Genomic DNA, 26,646 nt, shown 5'->3' on the forward strand with positions numbered 1-26,646 from the left:
TATATATATACATATATATGTATATATATACATATACATATATATATAATTTCATAAAAAGGAAAAATAATGAAAATTTAATGCTTAATTAATTTAAATTTAATAGTTAATAAAAGTGATGATTAATTAAAGCTTTGTAATATGATTACCTATGTTTTTTATTGGCATCAATTTTATCACACTGGACGTAAAGACAAATTAATAGACATCAAGGTGATTATTCATATTTTTAATTATAGTAATAAATTTTTTTCTCAATTATTTTGCGGTTACACTTACGTATGTTTTATTCTGATTGCTTTTTTTTTTCTTTATCGATCATATTGTTATAAATTTTATAACCACTTACTCTCTTGCATTTGGTATTGCTTTATATAATATGCTTAATTGAATGCGATAAATATATTAATGATATGCTTTTGTAGACTACTTATATGTGCATGACTGACAATGATAGAATCACCCCTTGATGGTATTAGTGAAGGAACACTAATGTATTCGTGCATGTAAATGAAAAATAATATTTATATTGATGTGTTATATTTTATATAATTTTTAGACGGTGCTTTTATGATGATTGTTTAGATATAAAACGATATTGATATGCTATTTATATTATATGATTCATTGAAAGTGTTTATATTAATTTATTAAAAAACTTATCTGACATATATATTATTTTTCTTTTCTCGTGCATTATTGTAATTTAGGAGTATGAGTACTTACCGACTTATTAAGCTCACAGTTTTTTTTTAATATAACTTTTTAAATTAATTTAATTGATTAAAAGATGAATGATAGACAAAAAAATGTTATAGAAGATGCGAAAAACCAATAATGAGGTAAATGTATTTTTACTGTTTTAATTTAATTTAATTAGCGGATCTTTGATCTGTTAAATTGTAGCTAAGTATAAAAAAATTAATACCCACCATCCGACTATCTGTTCCCGTCTTGGTTAATTCCAAGCCTCAGACAGTGTTACGACAAAAGAGTTATCAAAGATCGATGTTTAAGATTAATAAATGAAATCTACATCAAAGAACCAATAAGATAATTATAAGTTTTAATAATCATAAAAGTTAAAGTCATAAGGTATTTAATAGAAATGTTATACATATATTTTTCCTATATTATATATATATATATATATATTATACTTTTGTGCTTATTTTTGTTTCAATCATACATATAAATATAAAATTACATAAAGAAGAAAAATAATGAAAATTTATTACTTAATGTAAATTTAATAGCTAATTAAAGTTTTATAATATGAATACCCAAGTTTTTTATACACATCAATTTTATCTCAATCGACGGTAAGACAAATTAATAGACATTAAGGTTAGTACTCTTATTTTTAATTTATAGTAATAAACTTTTTTTTCAATTATTTTGCAGTTAATGTCACTTAGATATGCTTTATTCTGATTGAGATATTTTTTTATTTATCGGTCATATTGTTATAAATATTATAACTACTTACTCTCATCCATTTGGTGTATGCTTTATATAGTATGTTAAATTCAATGCAGTAAATACATGAATGATATGTTTTTTGCAGACCACTTGTAGATGCATGACTGACTATGATATGGTCACCCTTTGATAATACTACTGAGGGAATACTGAGGTATCCATGCATATAAATGAAAATTGATATTTATATTGATGTGTTATAATTTATATAATTTTTAGACGGTGTTTCTATGATGGTTGTATAGAGATAAAACGATATTGATATGCTATTGATATTGTAAGATTCATTGAATAATATGTTAAATGTTTATATTAGTTTTTTAAAAAGATTAACTGACATGTATATTAATTTTCTTTTCTCATCCTTTGCTGCAGTTTATGAGCATGAGTATTTACTGAGTTATTTAGCTCACTGTTATTTTTAATCTAAATTTTTAGATCAATTTAATTGATTAAAAGATGAACGATAGACAAGAAAATGTTATAGAAGATGCGGAGAACTAGTAACGGTGTCTTCGATTCATGTTAAATCCGGATTTAATAAATCCAGCAAGAGGGTGGATTTAATAAATATAGATTTACTAAATCCTACTAATATGCTAAATCCTTTCTGCCATTAAAAACATAGTAAATGCATTTCTTTGCCAGATTTAAAAGATTTAACATGAAGAAACATGCAAAATGGGGAAAAGGGGTTGGGTTTGGTTTCTCACGGAAAGGGGCTATTTTCATGAAAATGGTTGCTGACAGTAATGATGGAGAGATTGGTGTTGACTTCATTGTGGGCACAGTTGTGCGGGTGCTGTGGAGGAATGAACCTTGGTGGCTGAGTGACATTCTTAGTTCAACGGTGCAGGCAGATATGTTCACGTCGGGGAGGTCTGACTTTTTGGTGGCATTGGAAGGGGTGGGTGTCTCAAACTTATCCTTCAGAACATAGATGTTAGTGCTGCGGTTTATTGGGGAAAGATTGAATCCATGCTAAAAAAAAAATAGGGGCATTTACATAAATAACACGTACTTCTTATGTATTTACATATCTAACATCGAAAGTTTTATATTTACATGCATAATACTCAAATCTTTAATATCAAATAGAAATATCACTATCACATATTTTTCAAAAGTGAAATATATGTTTTCATTGATAAGTTTATCACGTAATATTCTTAATGTAAAGATGATACTTAGTTGTTACATATATTAATACATAAGAATTGTATGATATGTATGCAAATTTTCCAAAAAAATTATGTAGTTGATCCGGGGCCTTGGCCTTTTGGAGATCGAAGCGGAGTTCAATGATGTGTACGGTTTGGAAGACGAGATGTTTGAGATGCTTCTGAAGCTTGTGCTTCCCGTGCTTTTCTGTTTTCTCGATTCTCTGATTATTGGTTAATTAATTACTATTTTTTCTTGAATTCTTCAGTTTTATTTGCCCTTCTTGTTAGGCTCCAATTTTAGATGTGTTCCTATCATCTATGGTTCTTTCCTTGCAAGGTGTGCATTTTTGCATTAAAATAAAACAAAAGGTACAAAAGAGAGCTATAGAAGCTACACAAAAGGGACAGTGTGATGAGCATCTTTTTCTACCACACTCAAAAAAATGAGGTCACAAGTGTGAGCATCCCAAACAAAAGAACTATGCAAGGCAAACCAAGCACAAAAATGGGCTGATTTGTTATATTCTGTATTAGCAAAACAAGAAAAAAACTTGTTTAATGTTTGAAAGAAAAGTAGTGTCAAAGTTGTTACTTGGTTGTTGCCTCCAAGCTTCCTCCTTTATACTTTCCCTGAAACATGTTGATGATTGTGGCGTTGTCACCTTCAATAATAATACCATTAGTTTCATACATCTATATTTGAATGAGAGCCTCAAGGGCCAAGACCGCCTCAAGCTCAACTCGAGAAGGATCCCAATGGAGTAAAGAGTGTACCTGCCATTGCGAATAACCATGCCCAATCCGGCATGATTATTAGGAAGCGGAACACTGTCCATGTTAGCCTTAATCTAACTTGGAGAGGGATGGGGTGGGGGTACCAAACAAGAGAAGTGTGCGTCCCAACAGATCGAGGAGTACACCATTGCTCCGAAACAAGGACTTCATATTGGTAAGTGTGGGAAGGATATTTGCTGCCATAACGGTCGGTGTTCCATGGGGTCGGTTTTGAACTTTAGCATACCTGGTTCTCCAGCTTTGGTATACCATATATCAACAAGTTCTAGCTGTAGCCGTTAAAGCATGCGAAGTATGCTTTAGAGAGTTAAGAACCTCCCCAAAAGAGGATAGAATCGGCATATGCAGCCCCCATGAATTCAAACAACGAGATATCTCCCTTAGAACTTTACATGTGGCAGTTGTATGTGAATAATTTTCATTCTCCCAGCTTCCCCAAGGGCAATCTCCATCCTTCGTAAACCCCCTTCTAAGCAGCCACATATTCGTAGGAATAGCATCATGCGTCAGTCTCCACCAATGTATCCTCTTGTTGGGCAGAAGCTTTAGGTGCTGCAAACAGTTATCTTCAGCAACTTGATCACAAAAAGCAAATCATATGCCATAAATGTGATACTTCTACCTGAATGGGCCACGAGCAGCTCAGCATGGTCCTGTGTGGAAGGCTGTGGGTGCTGAGATTGTACAATTAGTTCAATGAGGTCCTCCCCGAAGCAATTCCTGAGAATTTGCATATTCCAATTTCTTTCCATTAGCAGATCCTTCATTTTTAGTTCTTCAAGAAGATCAATGTTGAGAAAAGTAGGCCATTTGGAACGACGCCAATCCAGAATCCTGATATGATTAAGGATGTCAACAGTTTTTCCATCACCAATGTTCCATCTTAGTAAATGAGGTAGACTTTGAGCTCCCTCACGGATAATCTTCCATGAGCTAGAACCAGTTCTATTTTTATTCTTCTTTCACAAGTTCATACCATAATTTTTCTTGATTCAGTTATAAGGGAATTAGGAGGCATCTTTAAGAAAGGCCCACGCAATTCGAGCCTTCAAAGGGCCTCCTCACTGTTTGACCACATGCAAACCCAATCCACCATGGTGGGTGGGAGGACAAAGTTTATTCCAAGCAACATATTGCAAATTTTTTTGGGAGTTGCTGCTGCCCCTTAGAAAGATACGAGCCAGTCCCTCAGATTCATTAGAGGCTGAGTGAGGGACCTCACAGTGGGTGAGCAAAAATATGGGGATGTTTAGCAGCGAGTAGTTAATTAGTGTAACTTTACAGGCAATTTTTTCCATCCCTGGCTATTTCCAGGAGAGGAATGTGGAGAGCAAATTTCATGCGGTGCTGAAATGGTAGATGGTGGAATTATTCTGTTCATTTGCTTCTGAGTTTGAACTGTACATAGTGCTCTTCATGGCTTGTTGCTCATTCAGTTTGTTTATGGCTATTGCTGTCTTTATAAGTATTCACATTAAAATGTTGGGTTCTCCTTCCCCTTTTCTGGTTTTCTCTTTGTTTAATTTTTTTGAACTGCGATTGAAGTTTATCATGGTTTATCAAGCTTTATATTCCCATTTAGCTTCTATATTAGCTAGAGGATGATGTATTAACCATTTCAATACTTGTTATTAGCTTATTTTTTGAAGTTTTTCCGTGCAAACCAAATTTGATTTTGGTAATCTTTGATGCCATTATAAAAACTAGTGATAAGATTATTATGCAGTTGATGCAATCTTAATGGAGCCAAAATTCTTGTTAGATTTTACTTTTAATTTTGTATACAAGTGAGAATGATGCAGAGTTGTATATTCCTTGTAGGAACAAGTTATGAATGAGCTTATCTTGCTCATTTGTTGCATGTCGAAAACATTCTTAGGGACCGAGAGGGGGTCTGATAATCTTCACTCTGAAATTTACAAATACACAAATACACACATAAGACTTTTTTTGGGTAAAAAATTCAAAAGATGACATCCAATGCATAAATAGATAAGCAAGGCCTTTTGTTCGTGGAAAATCAGGGCGTTCAAATGCACAATTGAGAATTTTTTATGAAAAATTAGAATGGAAAAATAATGTAGTGTAGTGCGGGCGAAAAATTTTCATTTCAAGTAAAATGCAAATATGTCATTTCATCCCCTTTCCATAAGTTAGAAGGATGTCAGCACAAGGGGTTGAAAGTGATAAAATTTGTTATAAAATTCTCTTTTTTTAACTTAAATTATCTACAAATTTTATTAATACTTAATTCAAAACATTACATAACATTACATTACACTAATTTTAATTGTATTACGCTAATTAATAATAGTTATAGCTAAGTAGCGAGTAATTATATAAGAAATACTTTTTAGTAGTTAATTAGCTTAAAAACTATTAATTAATGATTTATTTAATTAGAAATAATAAGCAATAAAATTTGAAGTAAAAGACTTATATCCCAAAAGAAGTTACCAAATAGTTTTATATGATTTAACTAGATTTATTAGATAACTTGCCAAATAGTTTATGAGATTTAACCCCCCCTAGTATTTACTAAATCCAAATTTACAGGATATAATAAATTTATTTGAGTTAAATCCCAGAAGTTGCTAAATAGCCCCTTATGCTTCAGGCAAGTTTTAGCTTTAAATTATGGAGAGCAAAATTTTTGGGACTTTAAATCACACTGTTTTGATAAATATTATTTTAGCCCTATTATTATTTAAATTCTGTAATTCATGGGATTTAATATTTTTAACGATTTGTCCTCTTAAAATTATTAAATTCTAAAACAAATAGCCAAAAGATTTATCAATATTTAGCAAGATTTGATGTGTCATGCCAAACAAATTTTCAGGCTTTAATCTCCTCATGTTTATCTAAATTTGCATTCAGTGGGTTACTGAATCATACCTTTAACTAACTAACCCTAATTTCCACGAGCATTTAATGAGGCAATAAAATTTTTGTTCTTGCTGAGTTAGCCCATGTTCTTTTGTGCTACCATCACTTGCAATCAACATTATGGTATATTTTATTCGCTATAGTTGATTGGAATTAACCGAGTGATTGGAAAAGGAAAAGGAGGGTTGATAGGGGAGAAAATATAGATCTCGGGCTTTTGTTTCTTGTAAGGGGTTTGAATCCAACAAAATGTGTACATTGATTCTCATTTTAAATTTATTGGCTTTACTAGGGTTTCTACGAGCCATGGAACCAGCAATTTCCCTAAATTGTTGGTTCTACATCATATGGCTGTTGCAGAATGAAGCGATGGAGAACTTTTGGTCTTTGTTGGATGTAGCTTAGGATGCTTCTGGCCATTGTTGAATGTAGCCTTGATGTGAGTTTCTCTGCTTTGTTTGGTCATTGGGGTCCTCAACAGGTTGTTGAATATTTGTTTATATCCTAACATGCATCATTGAATGATACAAATTTGAGTCAATAGAAAAAATAACCTGTGTTTGGGGGGACGGGGCAGTTTGAAGTCTCCTTGTTCTAAGTTGTCACTCCGTTGACATTGGTTTGACTGGATGTTGCTGCCATGGTTTTTGCTTGTTTATGACTAAAGTTCTTATATGTCAGTTATTTGAAACACGCAGCACAAATATAATGGGTCCATCATTGAACTTGGGCATATTTAATGTCAGAATATGTTGATTCAAATGGGTCCACTCAAGTCGACTTCTTTTTTATGGATCAACAGACAACTTGTTTTATTATGTACAATATAATTGATTGAGCCTGTTCTAGATAGAAGCATGTTTTTGTTCGATCATTCTTCTAGTTCTTAGGTTTTATTTTCTATTTTACATTGGTTGTAGAGATTCTTATTGTTGACAATTAAACATTTTTCTTTGTAGGGTAGACAATGTCTAAGCAGATGCTTTAATCCATTCACTTTATTTATTTGATGGATATTATATGTTTTTTTAGTTTTTTTCCCTTTTGATGCCAGGTTATTTCTTGCTGCAAAGAATCACAGGAAGAGCTTATTGAACAAGTTCTATTGTTCATTGCTCTTAATAAGTCTCTTGGAATTAATGAGGTCGTGAGGTTCTTGAGGCCGTTTATGATGTTTTCTGTGATTTGGAAGACTTCTGCCTGCGTTTGCTTTTTTTCAAGGAACTTGATATCGGCTATTGCATCACTATCATGTTCATTTCCATTGGAAACAATTAGCATTTTGAAGCTTCTTGCAGAGTGCTTAAAGTACTTGCCTTTGACAAATGAGAAGGTAGTGACCCTCATCTTTCTTGTATGTAAAGCTTGAAATAGGCTAGTTAGATAGAATAAGAAATTCTTGATGCGACTCCAAGACTCTGATAAGGTTTTGGGACATCATTTGTTTTGTATTGTAAAAGAAGAAAAGAAAAGGAAAGAGAAAGCCCGAGGAAACATTATGATTTGTTTTTATGACCTGGCATTTAAGTTGTTTCCTTTGATAGCTAAAATGTTATCATTACGTTGGACATGATCATGGAACTGAAGTAATTATTTAATACATCCTTGTCCTCTCTCAGGAAGAAATTGTAGTTTAACGACATGCTATAATTCTAGTATTCTGTTAAATGAGTTTCTTAAAATTTGGACATCTTATCTTTACCATGTTTACCTCATATTCAGGAATTTCTATACATTGTAACTTCTGCTGTACATCTTGTGGATGCTTATGTTGTGGTTTTGCAACGAACTGTTGACATTGAGAAGGTAGAAATTCTCACCAATTTTTTTTTTCTTTGGTGTTCATGCTTTTAGCATCAATGTTACTAGTCCTTTAATTTTGTTGCCATTTAGAAGTTTCCTGAGGTTGTAAGCGTGCTACCTTTATTGTTTCTAGTTTAATATTCTCTTCAAGATTCATGCTTCATAGTTTTGTATAATAGTTGTCTTAATGCATTTATTGAAGAGAACTGCAATATAATTCTATACTGCCAAAGTTCTTGTGGTATTGGGACATTAATGTGATGTTTTAACATTTGCAAAGCAATTTTTATGTTTGGTTTGCTATCGTTCTAGGCCTAAATTAAGTTAGCTAATTTTTCTATCTTATTAAATAAATTTTCTAAAGTTTTGGTTTTTAACAACTTTAACATCTTATTTGTACTGTGTCACACCTTGTTTGACCCACCCACTTATGAGCAGCGGTACAACAGAGGTGGATGACTCACTCAGACTCAATTTTCCCCAACATTTATCCTAACATGCATGAATCAAGATCAAACGGGTGGAGGATTGTTCTCATTAAATTGTAGCAAGCAAATAACATCTAATGCATTTAATATTCATTCAAATCTATAGCACTACAAAAGTTTTTAAAATAATCAAAATCTTTACAGTTTAAAAACTGTACCAGATCACCTGGCTAATTGTACAATTAATCTTTAACCATCCTTAAAAAATAATAATATAATCTAAGTTAAGCGACAAATTTAGTGAAATAATCAGTGTTAAAGTTTCAATAAAAGAAAAAGAAGTAATGTGTATGCTAGGATAAGGGTGGCAATTGTGATGTAATTACATACTAAAATTTTTGGAAGTGTAGTAAATGACGAGTAAATGCAGAATAACAAGTAGTAATCATGTCAATAAATTCAAATAGTATCTACCGACACCCGTATGCATTTAACTATAACTCAATTCATTTTGTTTCACTGGGTCTTCTCGTAGCAAAGGCTACAACACCACTGATAAATGTTGGTCATTTTCTAATATAACACTTATCAACATTCCCTCGTTACCAATTGGCCCACTCCAACTTTAATCTCAAGAGCTAGAAATTTAATAATTTTGTTAGGATTTTTTCTTATTCAGGTCATCAGTAAAGCAGTCGATCTATTACAATTTTTCTGAATTTTATTTGATCATTTTATTTGCTATAATCAATTCTTATCTGTAATTATTGTTCATCTGGTTGTATTTGCAAGCAATTTTTTTTTAGCCTGCAAAAAAAATTGATGACATCCTTAATATCAACAATTTATACTTAAGCGTACTTTTCTTTTAAATACTTATAAAATTATTAGATGACATCTCAGAAATGTTATCATCAAATAAATAACAAGTCACTCATGAGTCACTTGGGTATATTGGGGTCAACAAATTCTGACTTGGAGATCACAGTTTCAAATCTTGACAATAACATCTTTGCTTGCCATAGACTCTATTCAAAATGGGAGTAAAATTATTGTATATGTAATCACATTAGGGAGGGGCTCATGCCTTGGATTCTGTTTAATTGTATTACTCGTAAGTAAGCTATTTGTTTGTGTTCTTGAATTGGCCACAACCTATTATAATTTTCATGCATTTATTTATATTACGTTTATCTTTTCTTCTAGGAAGTGACAAATGTTGCCCAAAGGTGCAGTTTGGAGGTTGTGAGTATGCTGCTATCGATTTGTGCTTATTTCCATAGAAAACCTCTGGGACAAGTTGAACGTGTTATTGAGATCGCAAGGCATTTGCTGTTGGCCCAAAAGGAGCTTGGACTGCACTATGTCTTTGACTTTGTGAATATAGTTGTCTCTGCTTCTGTCATCCTCACCCAGGTGGAGTTTGAACATGATCAACTTTCTGTTCTGAAGCTTCTTATACTTCTAATGGAATGGAAAACACAAGGTTGCACGTTTAAATATCTTCTTATTTTATGATAGTTTTTAATTCTTGTGTAGTTATAATAGTATGTTGGCGATGCTCTTCTCCAGCATTGTTGAATTGATTACTATAATATTATCATATATATATTTTTTTGATTTATACATGATATGATTGCACTATGCTTTACATAGGATTAAATTGCATGTGCTTATTTATTTATTGAAGCATGTTTGAAAATTTACAGTAATTAGTACCTTTCCTTTATTTTTCATAACTAAAAATCTAAGGAATATCTTGGAGATGCGGTTTTTTAGTTTGTACTTGTCTTGGGAGTTACTAGAAGATTTTTTGTACTGTCCTCTTCAATCTTATGTATTGAGTGCTATCATTTATTTCATGTGCTTATGTTCTTAGAAAAGTGGCAGAGAATAACTCAAACTGTCAAAATTAATTAATAAATGATAAACTTTCAAGGAACTGGAGCAAGTTTGTGATATTTTCGCACAAGTGAATTTGATTCCATGAATTTATACTTCTAAAAATGGTCTCAAAGCAGTGTGACTCTAGTTTCATTTTGGTCCCTGCAATTTTATTGTCTCAATTAAGTCCTTAAAATTTTATACCTTTGCAATCACATCCAAAATTCAATTGACATAATGAAAGAAATGAAATTCCTTCCAACTGAATTGATAGTATGCTGATTTTTCATGTGGGATTTTTGGTCGGTTTAAGTGGAGGGTTGCACCACAGATCAGCACTCTTTCATTTTTTTGGATTGAATTTTACTTCATTATATCGTTTTAGTTTTGAATGTGGCTAACAAAGATTTCAAATCTGAGGGCTTGATTGAAAAAAGGGGATGAAAATGGAATAATGTGTTTAACAAAGATTTCAAATCTGAGGGCTTGATTGAAACAATGGAGATTATAGGGTTGAAAATGGAATAATGGGAAATTATAGGAACTACAAAGCGGAAAATTGTAATTGATTTAGTATTAATACACTGAATAAGTTGAGCGACACAAAGTTATGCAAATTATATAGTAGCTTCATGTGTTCCATAAATATTGAAGCTAAAGTGAAATGCTGGAAGCTTACTTTGAAATGCAACTTCTATCATCAAGGTGCTTAGGTTCTTGGATTGGGGATCAAAGTGTCACTTTTTTAAATCTTTGTAGCAAAATTGTCTTCTTATTTAATTTTTAGCCACTAAAAGTGTAAAGCATTATAGTTGTATAATGTTGGCGACCCTCACGAAACTTTTCAATATAGAAGGGTCTAAATTATTATTATTTTTTGTGAAAACAAGTGCACGGTGTAACATACACCTGGTTTATATATATATAATGAAGTGTTGATGTTGAATATTAAAAGTTGAGAAGTGGCTCCACTATGTCTGCTCAATTTTGGTACATATTAAGCTAAGGAGGTTAGATTTAGAATTGAAAAAAAATATATTAAGCTATAATGATTATCTTTAGAAATAGAGAAAAATAGATTCAAAAGTTAGAGCTATCACACATTATTCCGTTAGGACATAGCCACATCTTTATACGAAACACTTATGTGAAGGTATGAAATGAATAATTGATGCATATGGACATTCCTAAATACATTTATTGTTATATTTATGCAAATGACGTGCAATCATTCATTTATGTTGGCGAGCATATTAGATTGTAATATTATATATTCTGTAAAAAAATAGATGCTTGTGTATTTGAATTTTCTTCTTTCTCTTTCGCAATGATGCCCACTCACTTTTCAATCCTAATGTTTCTACTTGATGGTGAAAATAAACGTTGGTGGCTAGGTCAACTGAGGGAGAAGTTTCACGGAAAATTGAATGTTGAGATTATTTGAGAGCAGTTTACTGATATTTTTAGAGATTGGCTTGTACCATGATCAGTCAGACAACTGAGGTAGGTGTTCTTTCGGAGATGGTTCAATAAAGCAAGACAGTAATTTAATATGAGACTGAGTTTACTGCTTTTGTGATATATTCTCCATAGTTAGTCAGTACTCAAGGGAGAATTGCTATAAATTTTTGAGAGGACTCAGAGATAACTTGAGGCACTCACTTGTTCCATTTGGGATCAGAGATTTCTTTGAGCTAGTGGAAAGAGCAAGATTGATTGAAAGTAATTTGATGTCTACTTAGCATTACATGGATGTGAGTTGAAAAAGATTTGGTGGTATCTTCTAGAAGTGTTAGTGGAAAGAAGAGCCAATTTGGACTGTATGACTTCTAGGAAAGGTTCTACAGCTTCTAGAATCAAGAGTTCAACTATCTCAATACAACGCTTCAATGTGTACTTCATGTGAAATGAGACATCACAATCAATATTATTTATTTTTTGGGTAATATTTTAAATGTGATCAGTCTGGCCAAGAGATAGTACAATATCCTGAAAAAGTAGTTAAAAATAGATCAGATGCTGAGTAAACTATAGGGGTGTCAGATAATAGAGGACAATCCCATCAAGAACTTTAAGTGAAGGATCATATAGCAAAGGCGGTGGGAGATTCAATATAAGGAAGGCAAGAGAGTCAGAGACAGTCTGTTGCTCTTGTTGCTACAGCTCCAACTCAGTCTAGAGTTTATTTTTTGACTCAGTAGGAGGCAAATGATGCATTCGATATTTTGATAGGTATAACTTTAATTTATGCACAGTTATGTAGAATTTTATTTGATTACGAAACTATTCGTTCATTTATATTTGAGAAATTTTTTGCTTTGAGTAAACTCCTCGTTGCTTTAGCCTCTTATTTTTATAATCTTTTACCCACTGTAGATTATTTGATGGCTAGTTGAGGTTGTATCTATGAAAATGAGATTTTGCATAGGATGTTGGAGTTTGAGTTAATTATATTTTCTTTGACTGAATTTAATAATATCTCGAGTTTGGATTGGTTGAGTAGATATAAAACTAGAATTAACTATAGTTGGAAGAGGACGTCTTTATGTTTGTGGTGAAGTATTTTATTTTTAGGGTATCAGAGGTGTGTTATCATCTTTGATATCAACTCAGCAGATTAATATATTTTGGAGGAAGAGAAATCATGTATTTCTTGCCTATGTGAAGGATGAGAGTAAAGCTAACGTGGTTATTGAGTAGGTTTCTGTGGTGAGTTTCTAGATGTTTTTGCTGAAGAGTTGGTGAGTTTGCCTTCGAAGAGAGAAATGGAGTTTTATTTTGAAGTAGTGCTCGGTACATCTCCTATTGTAAATGCTCCTTATAGAATGACATCTAAAAATTACATGAGTTGAAGGTGCAATTGTCGCAATTATTATATTTAGTTTTATCAATGTAGCTTGCCACGTGCACCTTTGTTTGTGAGGAAGAAGGGTGAGATGGGACATATATGCATCAATTATGAAGAGTTGAATAGGTGACCATCAAAAACAATTTTCTATTGCCCAAAATTGATGATTTGTTTGACCAACTTGAAGGCGCTTGTGTATCCTCTATTGTTTGTGAAGGAGGAAGATACGATGAAAATAACTTTCAGGACTCATTATGGCTACCATGAGTTTTTAGTCATACATTTTGGCATTACTGATGCATCAACTATATTAATGTATTTGATGAACCGTGCATTCATAACATATTTCAATCAGTTTGTTAATTTTTTTATTGATGATATATTGGTGTATTCCGAATCTAAAAATGACCATACAACTCATTTGAGATTGCTGTTAGAGACATCTTGACAATATGAATTATATGCCAAGTTCTTGAAGCATCAATTTTGATTAAAAACCATTTTTTTCTAGTCCAAATGATTAATGAAAATGGTATTCTGTTGATCCTCAAAAGATACAGATAATTGTTGATTGGCCAAGACCAACTACAGTATCAGATGTTCATGGCTTTCTTGGTATGATAGGTTATTATAGGAAATTTGTTAAATGCTTTTCTTAGATTTGTAGTTCATCTGATTAGATTGACTCAGAACACAGTTCCTTTTGACTGAACACTTGAGTGTGAAGTTACTTTTCAAAAGTTGAAGGATTGCTCGGTGTCGATGCTTGTTTTGACCATTCCTTTTGGTGTTCAGGGTTTTCAATTGTTTACTTGCATTTTTCTGAGAGGATTAAATTGTTGGTTACGACAGAATGAAAGATTTATTGCTTATGCATCAAGATAGTTGAAGCCGCACTAGATAAATTTTTCTACTCATTATTCTGTGTTAGTAGTTATTATATTTTCATTAAATATCTGAAGATATTATTTATATAGAGTGAGATGTGAGATTTATACAAATATTATCAGAGTTTGAAGTACATCATCACTCATAAGGAGTTGAACTTGAGACTGAGGAGGTGGTTGGACTTGATCACAGATTATGTCTTCGACATTAATATTAGCTTATTCAGGCTAATGTGATTGCTGATGCTTTAAGTAGGAAATCTTGCAGTGCTATAACTTGTATGACTACATCTTTTGAGACTAATTTGATTCTGTTGATGTGAATGCAATAATTGCACAAATGATTGTTTAAGCTTTTTTACAGGAGTGGATTAAGGAAGCTCAGAAGTTAGATGAGGAGACCTGAGCTACATGTGGATGATCATGAAGTGTTAACTTGTGGGCATCTATTTTGGGTTCTAGCTAGTGGTGATTTCAAGATGATGATACTACCTGGGACTCATTATTCTGGATATATCATTCTCCTAGGTAGTAGTAAAATGTATCATGATTTGATGTCAATGTTTTGGTGGCCTGTGTTAAAACATTTGGTGACAAATGCTTTAAGATGTGAGACATGTCAGATGATAAAGCAGAGCTTCAGAGACTTAGTGATTTGTTGCATTGCATATTCTTAGTGGAAGTGGGAGGTTGTCACTATGAATTTTGCTGAGTTTTCCAAGGTCTAAGCTGGGTTTTAATATAATATGGGTTGTGGTTGATCGCTTGACAAGTTTGCACATTTTCTTTCTACGAGACAAATCGTTTCAATGGAAAAGGTTGCACAGTTATACATATGTGTGTTCCTTCGACTACACGAGATCTTTATTTTAACGTGTATTTGATTTCATGTATGCCCTAGTTCAATTAGATTTAAAATTACAGTATATATTTTTCATATTTTTAAATAAAAAGGTATGCATAATATTTATGATAGAAATATATGAAATATGTGCATGATATGAATGATATACATGATATAAAAGATTTGCATGAGATAAAAAATATGTATGATAGAAGAGATGCATAATATGTGAGATATGCATGATAAATAGTTGCATAGCAGAGTAAATATACATGTTAGTAGATGACTAAAGATGTCTCAGACGAATGCTACTTTTGAAAATGAAATGGTTTATGTATGAATGCTTTTATGTGCATGTTAAGATGGGAGTTCATCCCCTTAATGGTACATGCAGAGGATAATATCGGTAATGGTCATGTAGACAGAGCTTACCAACCCAGACAGTTGTGATGATTACATCGCTAACAATTATGCCGACATGATAATATCAGCCAGAGGCAGGTAAGGGCCTCTCAACCCCAGAAAATTGTGATATTTATATCGCTAATCGCTGTGCCAACGGTATAATATCGACCAGAGCTGTATTAGGTTTTCTTGATGGTGTAATACCAATGATTCTTGTATGTATGTAAATAATATAAACTAAAAGTAAAGTTAAAATAAATACATATAAAAATTTAGAGTATTTTCATAGAGTAAATGCATTTGATACATGCATTAAATGCCATTGATACATGCATTAATATATTCAAAGATTTCTTATAGAGATATGAAATATTAGTATATTCCGAGATTTCTTATAAAGATATGATATATCATTATGCATATTGATTTTTTTTTTCTTGGATTACTACAACTTAGTAAGGTGATTTCTCTTGAGTTATCTTTATATAATTCATTATGTTGCATTAATATTTTTTTTAGGTTTTAAAGTTTTGAATAAGGTGAGTCAAAGATGAGCGAATGTGTATAGGAGACAAGAACAACAATCGAAAATGTGCAAAATTTTACTTTAAATTACTTTATTTAGTGGCTCTGTCATGAATTTTTTAGTATTAAATTGTTAGTGATCGAGTTAGAATAACAAAAATTTGATTTTCACGGTTCAACCGTCCATTCCCGTCTTAGTTAATTCCAAGCTTCGGGTCGGGTCATGACATTTATCTTTGACAGAGGTGGGTGGGAGAAGATTGATAGGTTATGAGTTGGTAGATGATGCCATTGAAAAGATCAGACTAATCCAAGATAGATTGAGAGTAACAAGAGATAATTAGAGGAAGTATTATGACTTTAAGCATAAGACAATTGAGTTTCAATCGGTGAATTTTGTATTTTTGAGTCTATCCTATGAAATGTTTGAGTAGATTTGGTAAAGTGGGTAAGCTGAGTCTGAGATTTAATTGGGCTTTTTGATGTCATTTGAAATGTTGATAATCCTGTTTATCAATTATTATTACTCGATCATATGTCAGGTGGGTTATGATGTGTTTCATGCATTTGTGTTAATCAAGCGAGTTTCTGGTGTTGAGTATATAGTTCCTTAGAATGAGGTTGAGTTATAACCTAACTTGATCTATAGAGAGAAACCTGAGCATAATTTGACCTTTATTGTGAGACATTTAAGGAGGAAACATATCCTCATGGTTAAAGTTCAGTGGAAGCACATATCAAAAAGGAAGTTACATGAAAAAGAGAGATTGATATGAGATAGTTTCATCTAGATTTATTTGATACTTAGTTATTTTGAATGTCAATGATAACATTTTCTAAGGGAAGAATATTATGATTGTCCCAATAGTAAATGTGTGCGCTTATTGAGATATGTTTTTGAGATCTGGTAAGTCTTTCATGTTAATTGCGTTTATTGATTTTTTCTGAGTTTTTAGAGTGAATTTTATGGTCAATTTATTCATTGATTTTTAATAGTTTTGATTTGGATAAAATTTTGACTTTACGAAAATCAACTTTATTATATTCAAATAATTTATTTAATTTTGTTTAATACCCTATTTATAAAATAGCTTTATTAGATTGTAGAACACATTTGATTCTATTTTAAGCATATATTTTTTATTTTTATGAGAATCATAAGTAAGAAAATATAAGACTTGTTATTGGATTATATTTTTAAGGATATGGTGCTTTCTTATAAAAGTGGGTTTTCTGGACCTATCTGATGTCAGTTTTTTTAATCATTTTTAATAGTGTGTTCTGACATGATTTTCTATTTATTGACTATTTTTTGCATAAATTTTGAAGTTTTATATTTTAAGATAGAAAAATTTTCATAGAAAATTTTAATTTAATAAATATGGCGATTCAAATAGTTACATTTTTATTCTTCTTTTCATGTATATAAAAAAAATATTTTTTATAAATATCCGAAGCCACATTCATTCTAGGATTTATTTCCCATGCATTTCATTCCTTTAAACCGTTATGCAGGGAAAGGGTGAGAAAAAAGATTTTTTACTAAGATAAATTTTGATTCTTAAGTCATAGAGCTGATTTCGTCCGTTGGGCCAGTTAAAAATTGCCGGCTCTAGCTAGAATATTATTACCCTACTTTAGATTTCAATTTCATTACTTTTTTTTTATAAAATTTGGTATTTTTTTGCTAAATTTTATACAAACATGATTTTGGGAGATTTACAAACTTTTCATACTGTAAATTTTTATTTGTAGATTAGATTGTGCCAGACAAATCGATGTAGAAAAATAAAATTTTCATCACGTATTTTGTGTTGTATATGATATTTTGTGCATTTTAGTTAATTTATTCAATCGATAAAATATCCTGTCGAACATTAATAGCTTTGAAATATTATTATGGAAATCACATATGAATAATTTTGTAAATTATGAATTTTATTTTGTGCGTATAAATTCTCAAGCAAATTTTATTGTTCATACTTATTGATACTTATTTCTTGTAGAATATGATATGATATTTACATATGACTAAATTTTTAGTATTTATGTGTTTTTGTTTCAAAAATATCTGCAAAAATAAGAAAATGGGGGAAGCGTAGGTCGTTGTGGCTGGGCGGCTATATGTTATATGCAATTAAGTGAAATTATAAGGGTTTGTGCACTTATATATTTTTTTATTTGTGTGTTTGGTATGCTTAAGCATATGTGAATAAGTGAGCATATAAGTAGAACTGAAGTTATAAGGGAGATATGAAAAATATGAGTAAGTGGATGCAAAAGTCAAAGTGAATGTATAAGTTGCAAAGGAAAAAAATATATAATTATTTAAAGAAAGAATTAAATTTTTATTTATATATTATTTTGCTGTAACTGTGATATCATGCTGCTTATACTATTTCTCAACATATATTTATGATGATTACATATTCTTATAATGACACTATGATAAATACTCTATAATGTTTTTGTGTTCGATTTATTTATTTTGAATAATTATATATATTTTAAATTTGAAAAATATATTAGATTTTGAGTAGCTTATTATAGCTTATTATGCTGTGTTTGCTCACCCTTATTTTATTCACATGTGTTGTTTTAAACAAGGACAATGCTCAAATTAAGTAGAGACTTTTGATTTCTGTTAAGAGATTTACATTGTTTATATTGTTACTTCAGATCGTAATTTTTGACGACCATGGTGCTGTGTATCTTTTGATAATAATGAGATTATGCCAAGATTCTTGTATATATTTTCTTTTTTCTTATAGCCGTGCTATAATCTGAATAAATTTTGACAAATTTTGTCTTTTATTATTTTGATGATATTGATGGATCTGCATTTATAAAAAGTGAGAAAAAAGTAAATTTATAAATTTATTCGAAATAAATATTGGATAATAATTTTGACCTCGACACGAGGTGACCTGCCTCGATATGAATGGTTGTATCAGGTTGGGTCTTGACACTAACGCTCTCTAATAGACTAGAGTGGTATCAAAAAGTCATTACCTTTTGGAGATGACTGTCACACCCTCTCTCCAACAATATCAAGATAATATTAAAAACTAGCTGTTCTAACGGCTACCTTTTTAATTAATATAAATATATATTTAGAATAAATTGATTTCTAAAGTTCCCTAATTTATTTAGAAGAGCTTTTAGCTGTGAATAGCTTCTCAAAGATCCATCATAAGGTTTTTGAATGTATTGCTTATGTTAATATCTATAAATTTGATAATACTTTCTATATCAATATTTTTGAAGTTTGAAATCCTATAAATAAAATCATTGTACCAAATGTACCCTTTCAAAGAAGGCATACGCCTAGCAACAATCTGCAGCAAATTCAGGTTTCAAAACTTCATATACGGGAGATTCTTAAATTGTCGAAAGGAAAGATTACTGTATGATGCAAATTGATTTTCATGACTAATTATAAAAAAAATGGAAGGTTGGAAATGTACAAGTATGGATTAGGAGTAAAAAATATACTCAATTGTATGTGAATGTTTATAGAGGAATTTTTTCTCATATTGCTAAAGTAAGCACTATTTGCTTTCTAATATTTGTAACGACACATCATAGACAACTTATATAACAATATCATGAAAAAATGCTTTCTTACATTGGGACATTGAAAAAGAGGTCTGCATTGATTCACCGCCAGGATCAATAGCTTCTTCAAAGAGAATCAAATCACTCAAATTAAAATAGACCTTATATGGGATGAAATAATCACCAAATGCTTTGTTTGATAGATTTACAAAGGCTGAGGAAGTAACTGGATACTTATAAAGCCAAGAAGTTCATACTCTTCATAAAATATTCTCTTGGTGATAAAATCTCAAATTTTATTACATATGTTGAGATTATGATGTTATGAGATATAATCACAAGAAAGATTTTTTCTCAAAAAAGTTTGTTGAATATTCTGAAATAAAGAGCTAGAAAAAATCAATTGTTTCTTGGAAATAGAATTGATTCAATTTGAGTAAGGGAATAAGGGATTATATTTCTAATAAAAATATGTTATGGACCTCTTAAAAACCAAGATAATGGAGTACAAGTCATATAAAACTCTAATTAAATTAGGATAATAATTAGAACTTGATGAAGAAGGACTGAGCTTCTAAAAATATATTTTAATAACAAAATCCATTATTACGGAATTGTATAAACAAATTGATGTTAATAAATAATTTATAAAAGAGAAATTAGAAAGTGGTATGATTTGCACTCCATATATGCTTATAAAGAATAAATCGACAGACTTATTCATCGTAGGACTTTATTGTTTAACTAATGCCGAAGGTATACAGATAGGGAGGAATAGTGATTGGATTCATCAGAAATCATTACAGTAAATATCCATGTTATATAAAGTTCTGGTAGAATACTCTAGTAGCTAATATTATCTAATTACACAATTGCCCGCAGTTGGTTATAAGTCATGTACCCTTCTCCTTGATGTTGTCATACCCAATTTTGAGGCACCATATTTTCGGTTATGGCTATGATCCCTTTTCAAGATGATTTTTTCTGATAAAAACCTGAAGCTTGGATTTGAAGAAATGAAACTTTGGCTTAGGAAGAGATTTAGTAGAAATATCACCTGGTTGATCCTCTGTAGGAATGTAATGAATTTCAATTTGGCCATGTTGGAGATGACTTTGAATGAAGTGATGGTCAATTTTGATGTGTTTAGTGTGGGTACGAAAAACAGGATTATTGGCAAGAGCCATAACATAAAGTCATAATATAGCTTAGTTGGTTGTGATTGATGAAACTCCAAGCTCTATAAGAAGACGATGAAGCCGTAAATTTGCAGCGGTTGCGGTGGTTAAGGCACGGTGTTCCGCGTCTGTGGAGGACCGAGCAACACTTTCTTGTTTCTTCACAGTCCATGATATGGGTGTCAAACCCAAAATAGAGTAGAAACCTGTGGTTGATTTGCGGTTCACAGAATCACCCGCCCAATCAGCATCTAAATATGTTTGAAGACTTAGATTCCATGCTGTATGAGTATACCGGTCTCAATAGTTATCTTAAGACAACGAAGAAGGCGTTTGAGGAGTTGGTAGTGTTGTATGGTGGGCCAATGCATATGTTTGCAGATTTTGTTGACGACAAAAGCAATATCATGACGAGTAATCGTGAGGTACTCAAGTGCACCAGCGGTGTTTCGATACTCCGTTGGATTATCCATGAGTGGTGTATTGTCGGGAAAGTCAATCTTCTTAGATGGAAGGGGAGTGAAAACTTTCTTGCAACCTATCATAGCCGTCTCATGAAGTATATGAGTAAGATATGATTGTTGGCTCATGAACTTGTATTGTGCTATTCTGAAAACTTCACTGCCTAGGAATTTGTGCATATCACCCAATTGTTTGATTTGAAATCAATCGTAAAGCTTAAGTGTGAGAGTCTGAATTGCCTCCATGGAATCACTTGTCACGAGAATGTTGTCACATATAAAAGAAGAAAGAGAGTGATCATCTTGCTGTGAGACAAGTAAGGCGGGATCGATTCTGCTGGTTGTAAAACCTTGAATGGTAGTGAACCACTGGCATGAAGACTGTTTTGAGTCTATAGAATGCTTTCTTGTGTAAACATACATGTTGATGAAATTGAGTATCCGTAAAACCCATCGTCTGCTTCATATAAATTGCTTCATTAAGCGTACCATGAAGAAATGCATTGGACACGTTGAACTGTTTAATAGGCCACTGCCGATTAAAAGCCTCCGCCAAGAGAGTTCAAAGCGTCGGCATTTTCGCGCCCGGGGTGAATGTCTTATATGAGTTAATACCATATTCTTGATTAAAGCCCTGAGTTACAAGCCTATCTTTGTAGTGTGCCATTGAGCGATCCGAAGGATATTTGGTGCAATTTGTCCAGTGACACCCCAATACCAGTTGGTTTGATGGGGGTGGGACAAGTATCTATATTCCTTGAGCTTGAAGAGCATGAAATTCTTCACTCATGGCTTTCCTCGATACAGTAGATTTTGCGGCTTGGGAATATGAAGTAGGATTAGGTTGTTTCTAAATTTGATGGAGCACATGGAGGCGTTGAATGGGTTTTAGAATTCGTGTTTTGCTTGGAGTAGTCGTAGAGTGAGTGGGTGTTTGGTTAATTCATTTCTGTTCACATTGATGTGAAATTCTAGGAGAGGGAGGGCCTTTGTTGAGACTTGTGGTGGGGCTAGATGGATGTAGGAGATCTGTGAGGAGATGGAGGTTGCGTGTTGTCTGTATGGTGCGGGCCGGTTGATGTGGGAATCAACAGAAATGGATGAAAGATAGGAGATTTGGTTCGAATTGATGTTGAATGGCTGGAATTTTGGGAAACGTATTTTCGTGGATTATAATATGGTGAGAGAAAATAATCTTGGAGTTATGAGGATTGTAGCACTTAAAGCCTTTGTGAGTTGGTGAATAGCCTAGAAAGATGTATGGGCTGAATGAGGGGCTAGTTTATGTGGAGTTACAAGTTTCAACAAAAGATAACAAAGGAATCCAAATACTTTTAAATGTGAGTATGCAGGTGGTTGTTTGTGCAGGAGTTTGTAGGGAGTAATCCATTGAGTAGTTTTGGAAGGCATGCGATTGATTAGATTATACCGATGTTAGCAACTCTTTAAGCCAAAACTTGAGGGGTAGAAATGCGTCATGTAGTAGTGTTCTAGTGGTTTCAGTTAAATGATGGTGTTTACACTCCACAATGCCTTTCTGTTGAGGAGTACAAGGCATGAAAATTGGCGGAGAATACCATATTGAATGAATATTTGTTTAAGTGTGGAGTTTTTGTACTCACCTCCTCCATCAGATCTGAATATTTTTATGGTGGTGTTGAATTGGGTTGAATCATTTTGAGAAATTGGAGACATTTTTGATAATTTAGATTTATATTTTATAGGGAAGAGCCAACAAAACTTCAAATAGTCATCAATAAAAATTGCATAATAACAAAAACCTTGATTTGATAATATTGGGGATGGACCTCATACATCGGAATGTATAAGTTGTAGAGGTGAATACATATCTAAAGAATGAGAAGGAAATGGTTGCGTAGAGGCGAATACATATCTAAAGAATGAGAAGGAAATGGTTGCCTATGACTCTTATTACGTTTGTACCTATTACATAAAAGTGAGCTAGATTGAAAAGCAAGTGTCGGTTGAGACTTTGATATAGGGTGGAGAATCTCTGGATGAGGGTGTCCAAGGTGTTTATGCCAAAGTGTAGAGAGTTACGAGGAGGAGGTGTTCAAAGCATGATGAGCGGTTGTTGTGTTGCATTGTTGCTGGGTTATGGGGATGGAGTATTTCCCCTTAGAGTTATGACCATGAAGCAAGTTTTGGTTGGTTTGCGGGTCAAAGATAAGAAAACCATCACTATCAAAGAGAATCGCCACATTATTATCAACAATGAGTTTATGAACCGATAGAAGACTGTGAGAATGAGAGAACACATGCCATATGGAGGGAAGGCGAAGAGTGCGTGTTGCTGCATGAAGAGTACCTTCACTTATGTGTTCGGTCGCAGTAGATTGTCCATTGCCCACAAGGATTTGTTAAGAATTGTTGGCCGGAAAATCCACTTGGAGTTGATTTAGATCCACCGTAAAATATTTTGCTGCACTGGGATCTAGAACCCATGAGGATTCAACTTGTAAGTCTTTTTGGTGGGCATGTATTTAAGATTGGATCGATGCTAGCAACGGGCAACAAAATGTCCAATTTTATTGCAGATTTGACATACCATTGAAGATCGTGTGAACGTGCGGTTTGTTTCGATTGCTTAGGTGTTGATGGTCGATGTCGGCCTTTCCCACGAGAGGAGGTGTTTTGTTTTCCATGGTATGTATTCAGAGCCACTTGGGAGTTCACAATGGCCTCCGATTTTTGTTGATGATTTATCTCTTTGCTGCATAATAATGCATATAAGTCATCCAATGCATCTTGAAAGCACGATAGTTGGTTTGTAGGTCGTTTAAAGTATAGAGGATGATATCCTCATCATCTAAGCGACCACCTGCTGCTGATATATTGTCCATCAAGGCTTTGATGACTGAAAGATATTGATTTATGCATTGATTAATCACGGAAAGGTTATGAAGCTCATTTTTCAACTGAATTAGCCTCGATCTATTTGTTGGCTGGAGACGCTTGATAATAGTGTTCTTTATTTTAGTAGTGGTGGATAGATGAAGCACATAGAACGAAATCAAGGCAAAGATTATTGAGAACAATGCAACGGTTAGGTTTTGATCAATTAGGATCCAACTCGTATTGTAAGGATTGGGCATTGGAATATCATTTGTGGAGGGAAGAAAATTTTGGTTGACAAGGAATGGTACTTTGTAAGAACTCGTGAAACCATTTGCCTTGAATGCTTTGAGAATTTGAGCTCTCTATATATGATATTTATCAACAAAAAGAGGATTTTGAGTTTCAAGTTATTTAGCAGAAATTTTAGGGAAGGTGGTATAACAGTGGCTGACATTAGTGCCAAGCATAAAGAATCATTGGTTCTGAGAAAGGGGATGTCGCCATCGACTGTTGAAGAGAGATGTTTTGGAATGAGGGTCAAGATTATTGGGAGAAGATGAAATAAGCAATGAGCTCTTACTCATTGATATGATTGATTATCGGTCTCTGGAAGATTGAGCCGCAATCTTGTTTTATTTTCATTGGCGGCTTCTCTTACAGGAGGCAAGGATTCCTCTGTAGAATGTTAGAATCAATTCCCGGGCATCGACTCCGATACCACAATGCCGAAGGTATACAAATAGAGAGGAATATAAATTGCATTCATAAAAAATCATTACAATAGTTATCTAGGTTATATAAAATTCTGGTAGTATACTCTAGCATCTAATATTATCTAATTACACCATAGCCCTCAGTTGGTTATATGTCATGTGCCCTCCACCTTGATGTTGTCAAACCCAATTATGAGGCAACATATATTTGGTTATGGCTATGACCAACATTCAAAAATATTGTAGACAAGTTTGAAATTTAATATCTCTACCACTTAGTTTGAGAGAGAGTATTGAAGTTCACTCTCTTCTCTGCAGCGGGGCCCATTTATTCTCCTATCATATTGAGGAATTTAAGGCACATGAAAATGTCTTGTACTTTTTGATTAATTTCTCTATTACCCTCAGATTGCAATTAGTGTGCTTCTCTATGGGATCGTAATCCCCTTCTTATTTTTTCACATTTTTCTTTGATTTCTATTTTGTAACGCTTCTTCAAGATATATGTATACCTCCTTCATATACAAAGAATAATGAAAATGTTGAGAGTTTTCTTTATTATCTTATTTTATTGCAAACATGGCAAAATGGGACACACCATGATGCATGATGTGTCACACTCTCCACACCATCTTTATGGCACCGTGCAATGCAATAAAGTGATGTGTGTTATTTTACATTATGTATGAGCAATGGCGTAACGTGCAGTGCCCTAATGGTGTGTACTAAATTAACTATTATGCTTTAATAATAGTAACAACAACAACAACAATAATAATACTAGTAATATTAGTCTCTTTAGGACATAAGTTGACTCCTTTAGTATCTACTCTTGCTTACGTGAGACCCTGTGAATGAACGCACTAGGAAGCTCTCCATTCTAATGAGCTTTGCTCTCCCTTGCTCACACAACATCCCACGATTATCGCTCGCACATCTCTATGACTTTGACTTACGTGATATCCCAACAAAACTCGCTCGTATGACATTTGAGCGCTTCTCGTGAGCACTATGTTTAGTGCCGCTCGCTTGCTTAGCATCTCAAAGAACTCCATCTGAGCCATCCCATTGCATCTTGCTAACACATTATCTCGACGCTGCATTCTCTTGCACTGTTTTAGTGTTGAAATTTTCTTGCTCACTTCTGTGGCATCCCAGTGCCATAGGCTGCTCGCTCGCACGACATATCAAGTAGCTTTATGGTTGGTGTAAGCCCAAAGATCGCCACCCTTGAGTGTTACCAATAGTAATATATTTATTATAGTTCTACAATAAGGTTTTTTTCATTATTTCACTATTTGTAATATTTTTTTTTTTGGCTAATTTTAAGTTTTTTATTTCATTGAGAATGGAGCATCACATTTGGGTTAGTTTAGAATCATATCATAAATTTATTTAGAAAATTTTGCTAGAATAAAAACACAATTTGATCAATCTTTCTTAATATATAATTGTTTCAAACATAATTTACTTTGAACCAAATAAAATTATATTTGCCTTGTAAAATTCATTTTAGCTCTTCCGCTTGAAATACATTATTTTATTCAATTCACTAAGTGATGGGTGATTTGCCACTCATTTGGTAGATTGATCTCATTTTTTTATAATTTTTTTAGGTTAATTATATATTTATTGCAGTTAGCTACTTAAGGGAATGTTTGAGTAAATTCGATTAGCAAAAAGAGAATCAACCAGAAAATATGCAATCTTGACAAATGATAACAATTGTGTGACGCGCACTTAAGGGAATGTTTCGATTAGCAAAAAGAGAATCAACCAGAAAATGTGCAATCTTGACAAATGATAACAATTGTGTGACGCGTTTTTTGTGGTACAATAACAAAAGGAGGAATTACTCATTACTGTGGCGTGGTGGGATGCTTCAAGAATGCAAAAGCTTATAACAGGCATTGGAAATTACAGG

The 26,646-nt window shown here is 32.8% G+C and overlaps 1 protein-coding gene across 2 annotated transcripts in view; it reads left to right on the plus strand.

Moving 5' to 3' along the window:
• LOC110019214 (protein RST1) overlaps window positions 1–26,646 on the plus strand; it is a 161,105-nt gene that overhangs the window by 3,690 nt on the left and 130,769 nt on the right. For both annotated transcript variants that reach the window (XM_020716796.1, XM_020716797.1), the window contains exons 2-4: window positions 7,384–7,662; window positions 8,052–8,135; window positions 9,767–10,046. In XM_020716796.1, coding sequence (XP_020572455.1) covers window positions 7,384–7,662; window positions 8,052–8,135; window positions 9,767–10,046 — 643 coding nt within the window. The remainder of the gene's footprint in view (window positions 1–7,383; window positions 7,663–8,051; window positions 8,136–9,766; window positions 10,047–26,646) is intronic.

Source organism: Phalaenopsis equestris, unplaced genomic scaffold, assembly GCF_001263595.1.
Source record: "Phalaenopsis equestris unplaced genomic scaffold, ASM126359v1 Scaffold000054, whole genome shotgun sequence".
NCBI lineage: Eukaryota > Viridiplantae > Streptophyta > Magnoliopsida > Asparagales > Orchidaceae > Phalaenopsis > Phalaenopsis equestris.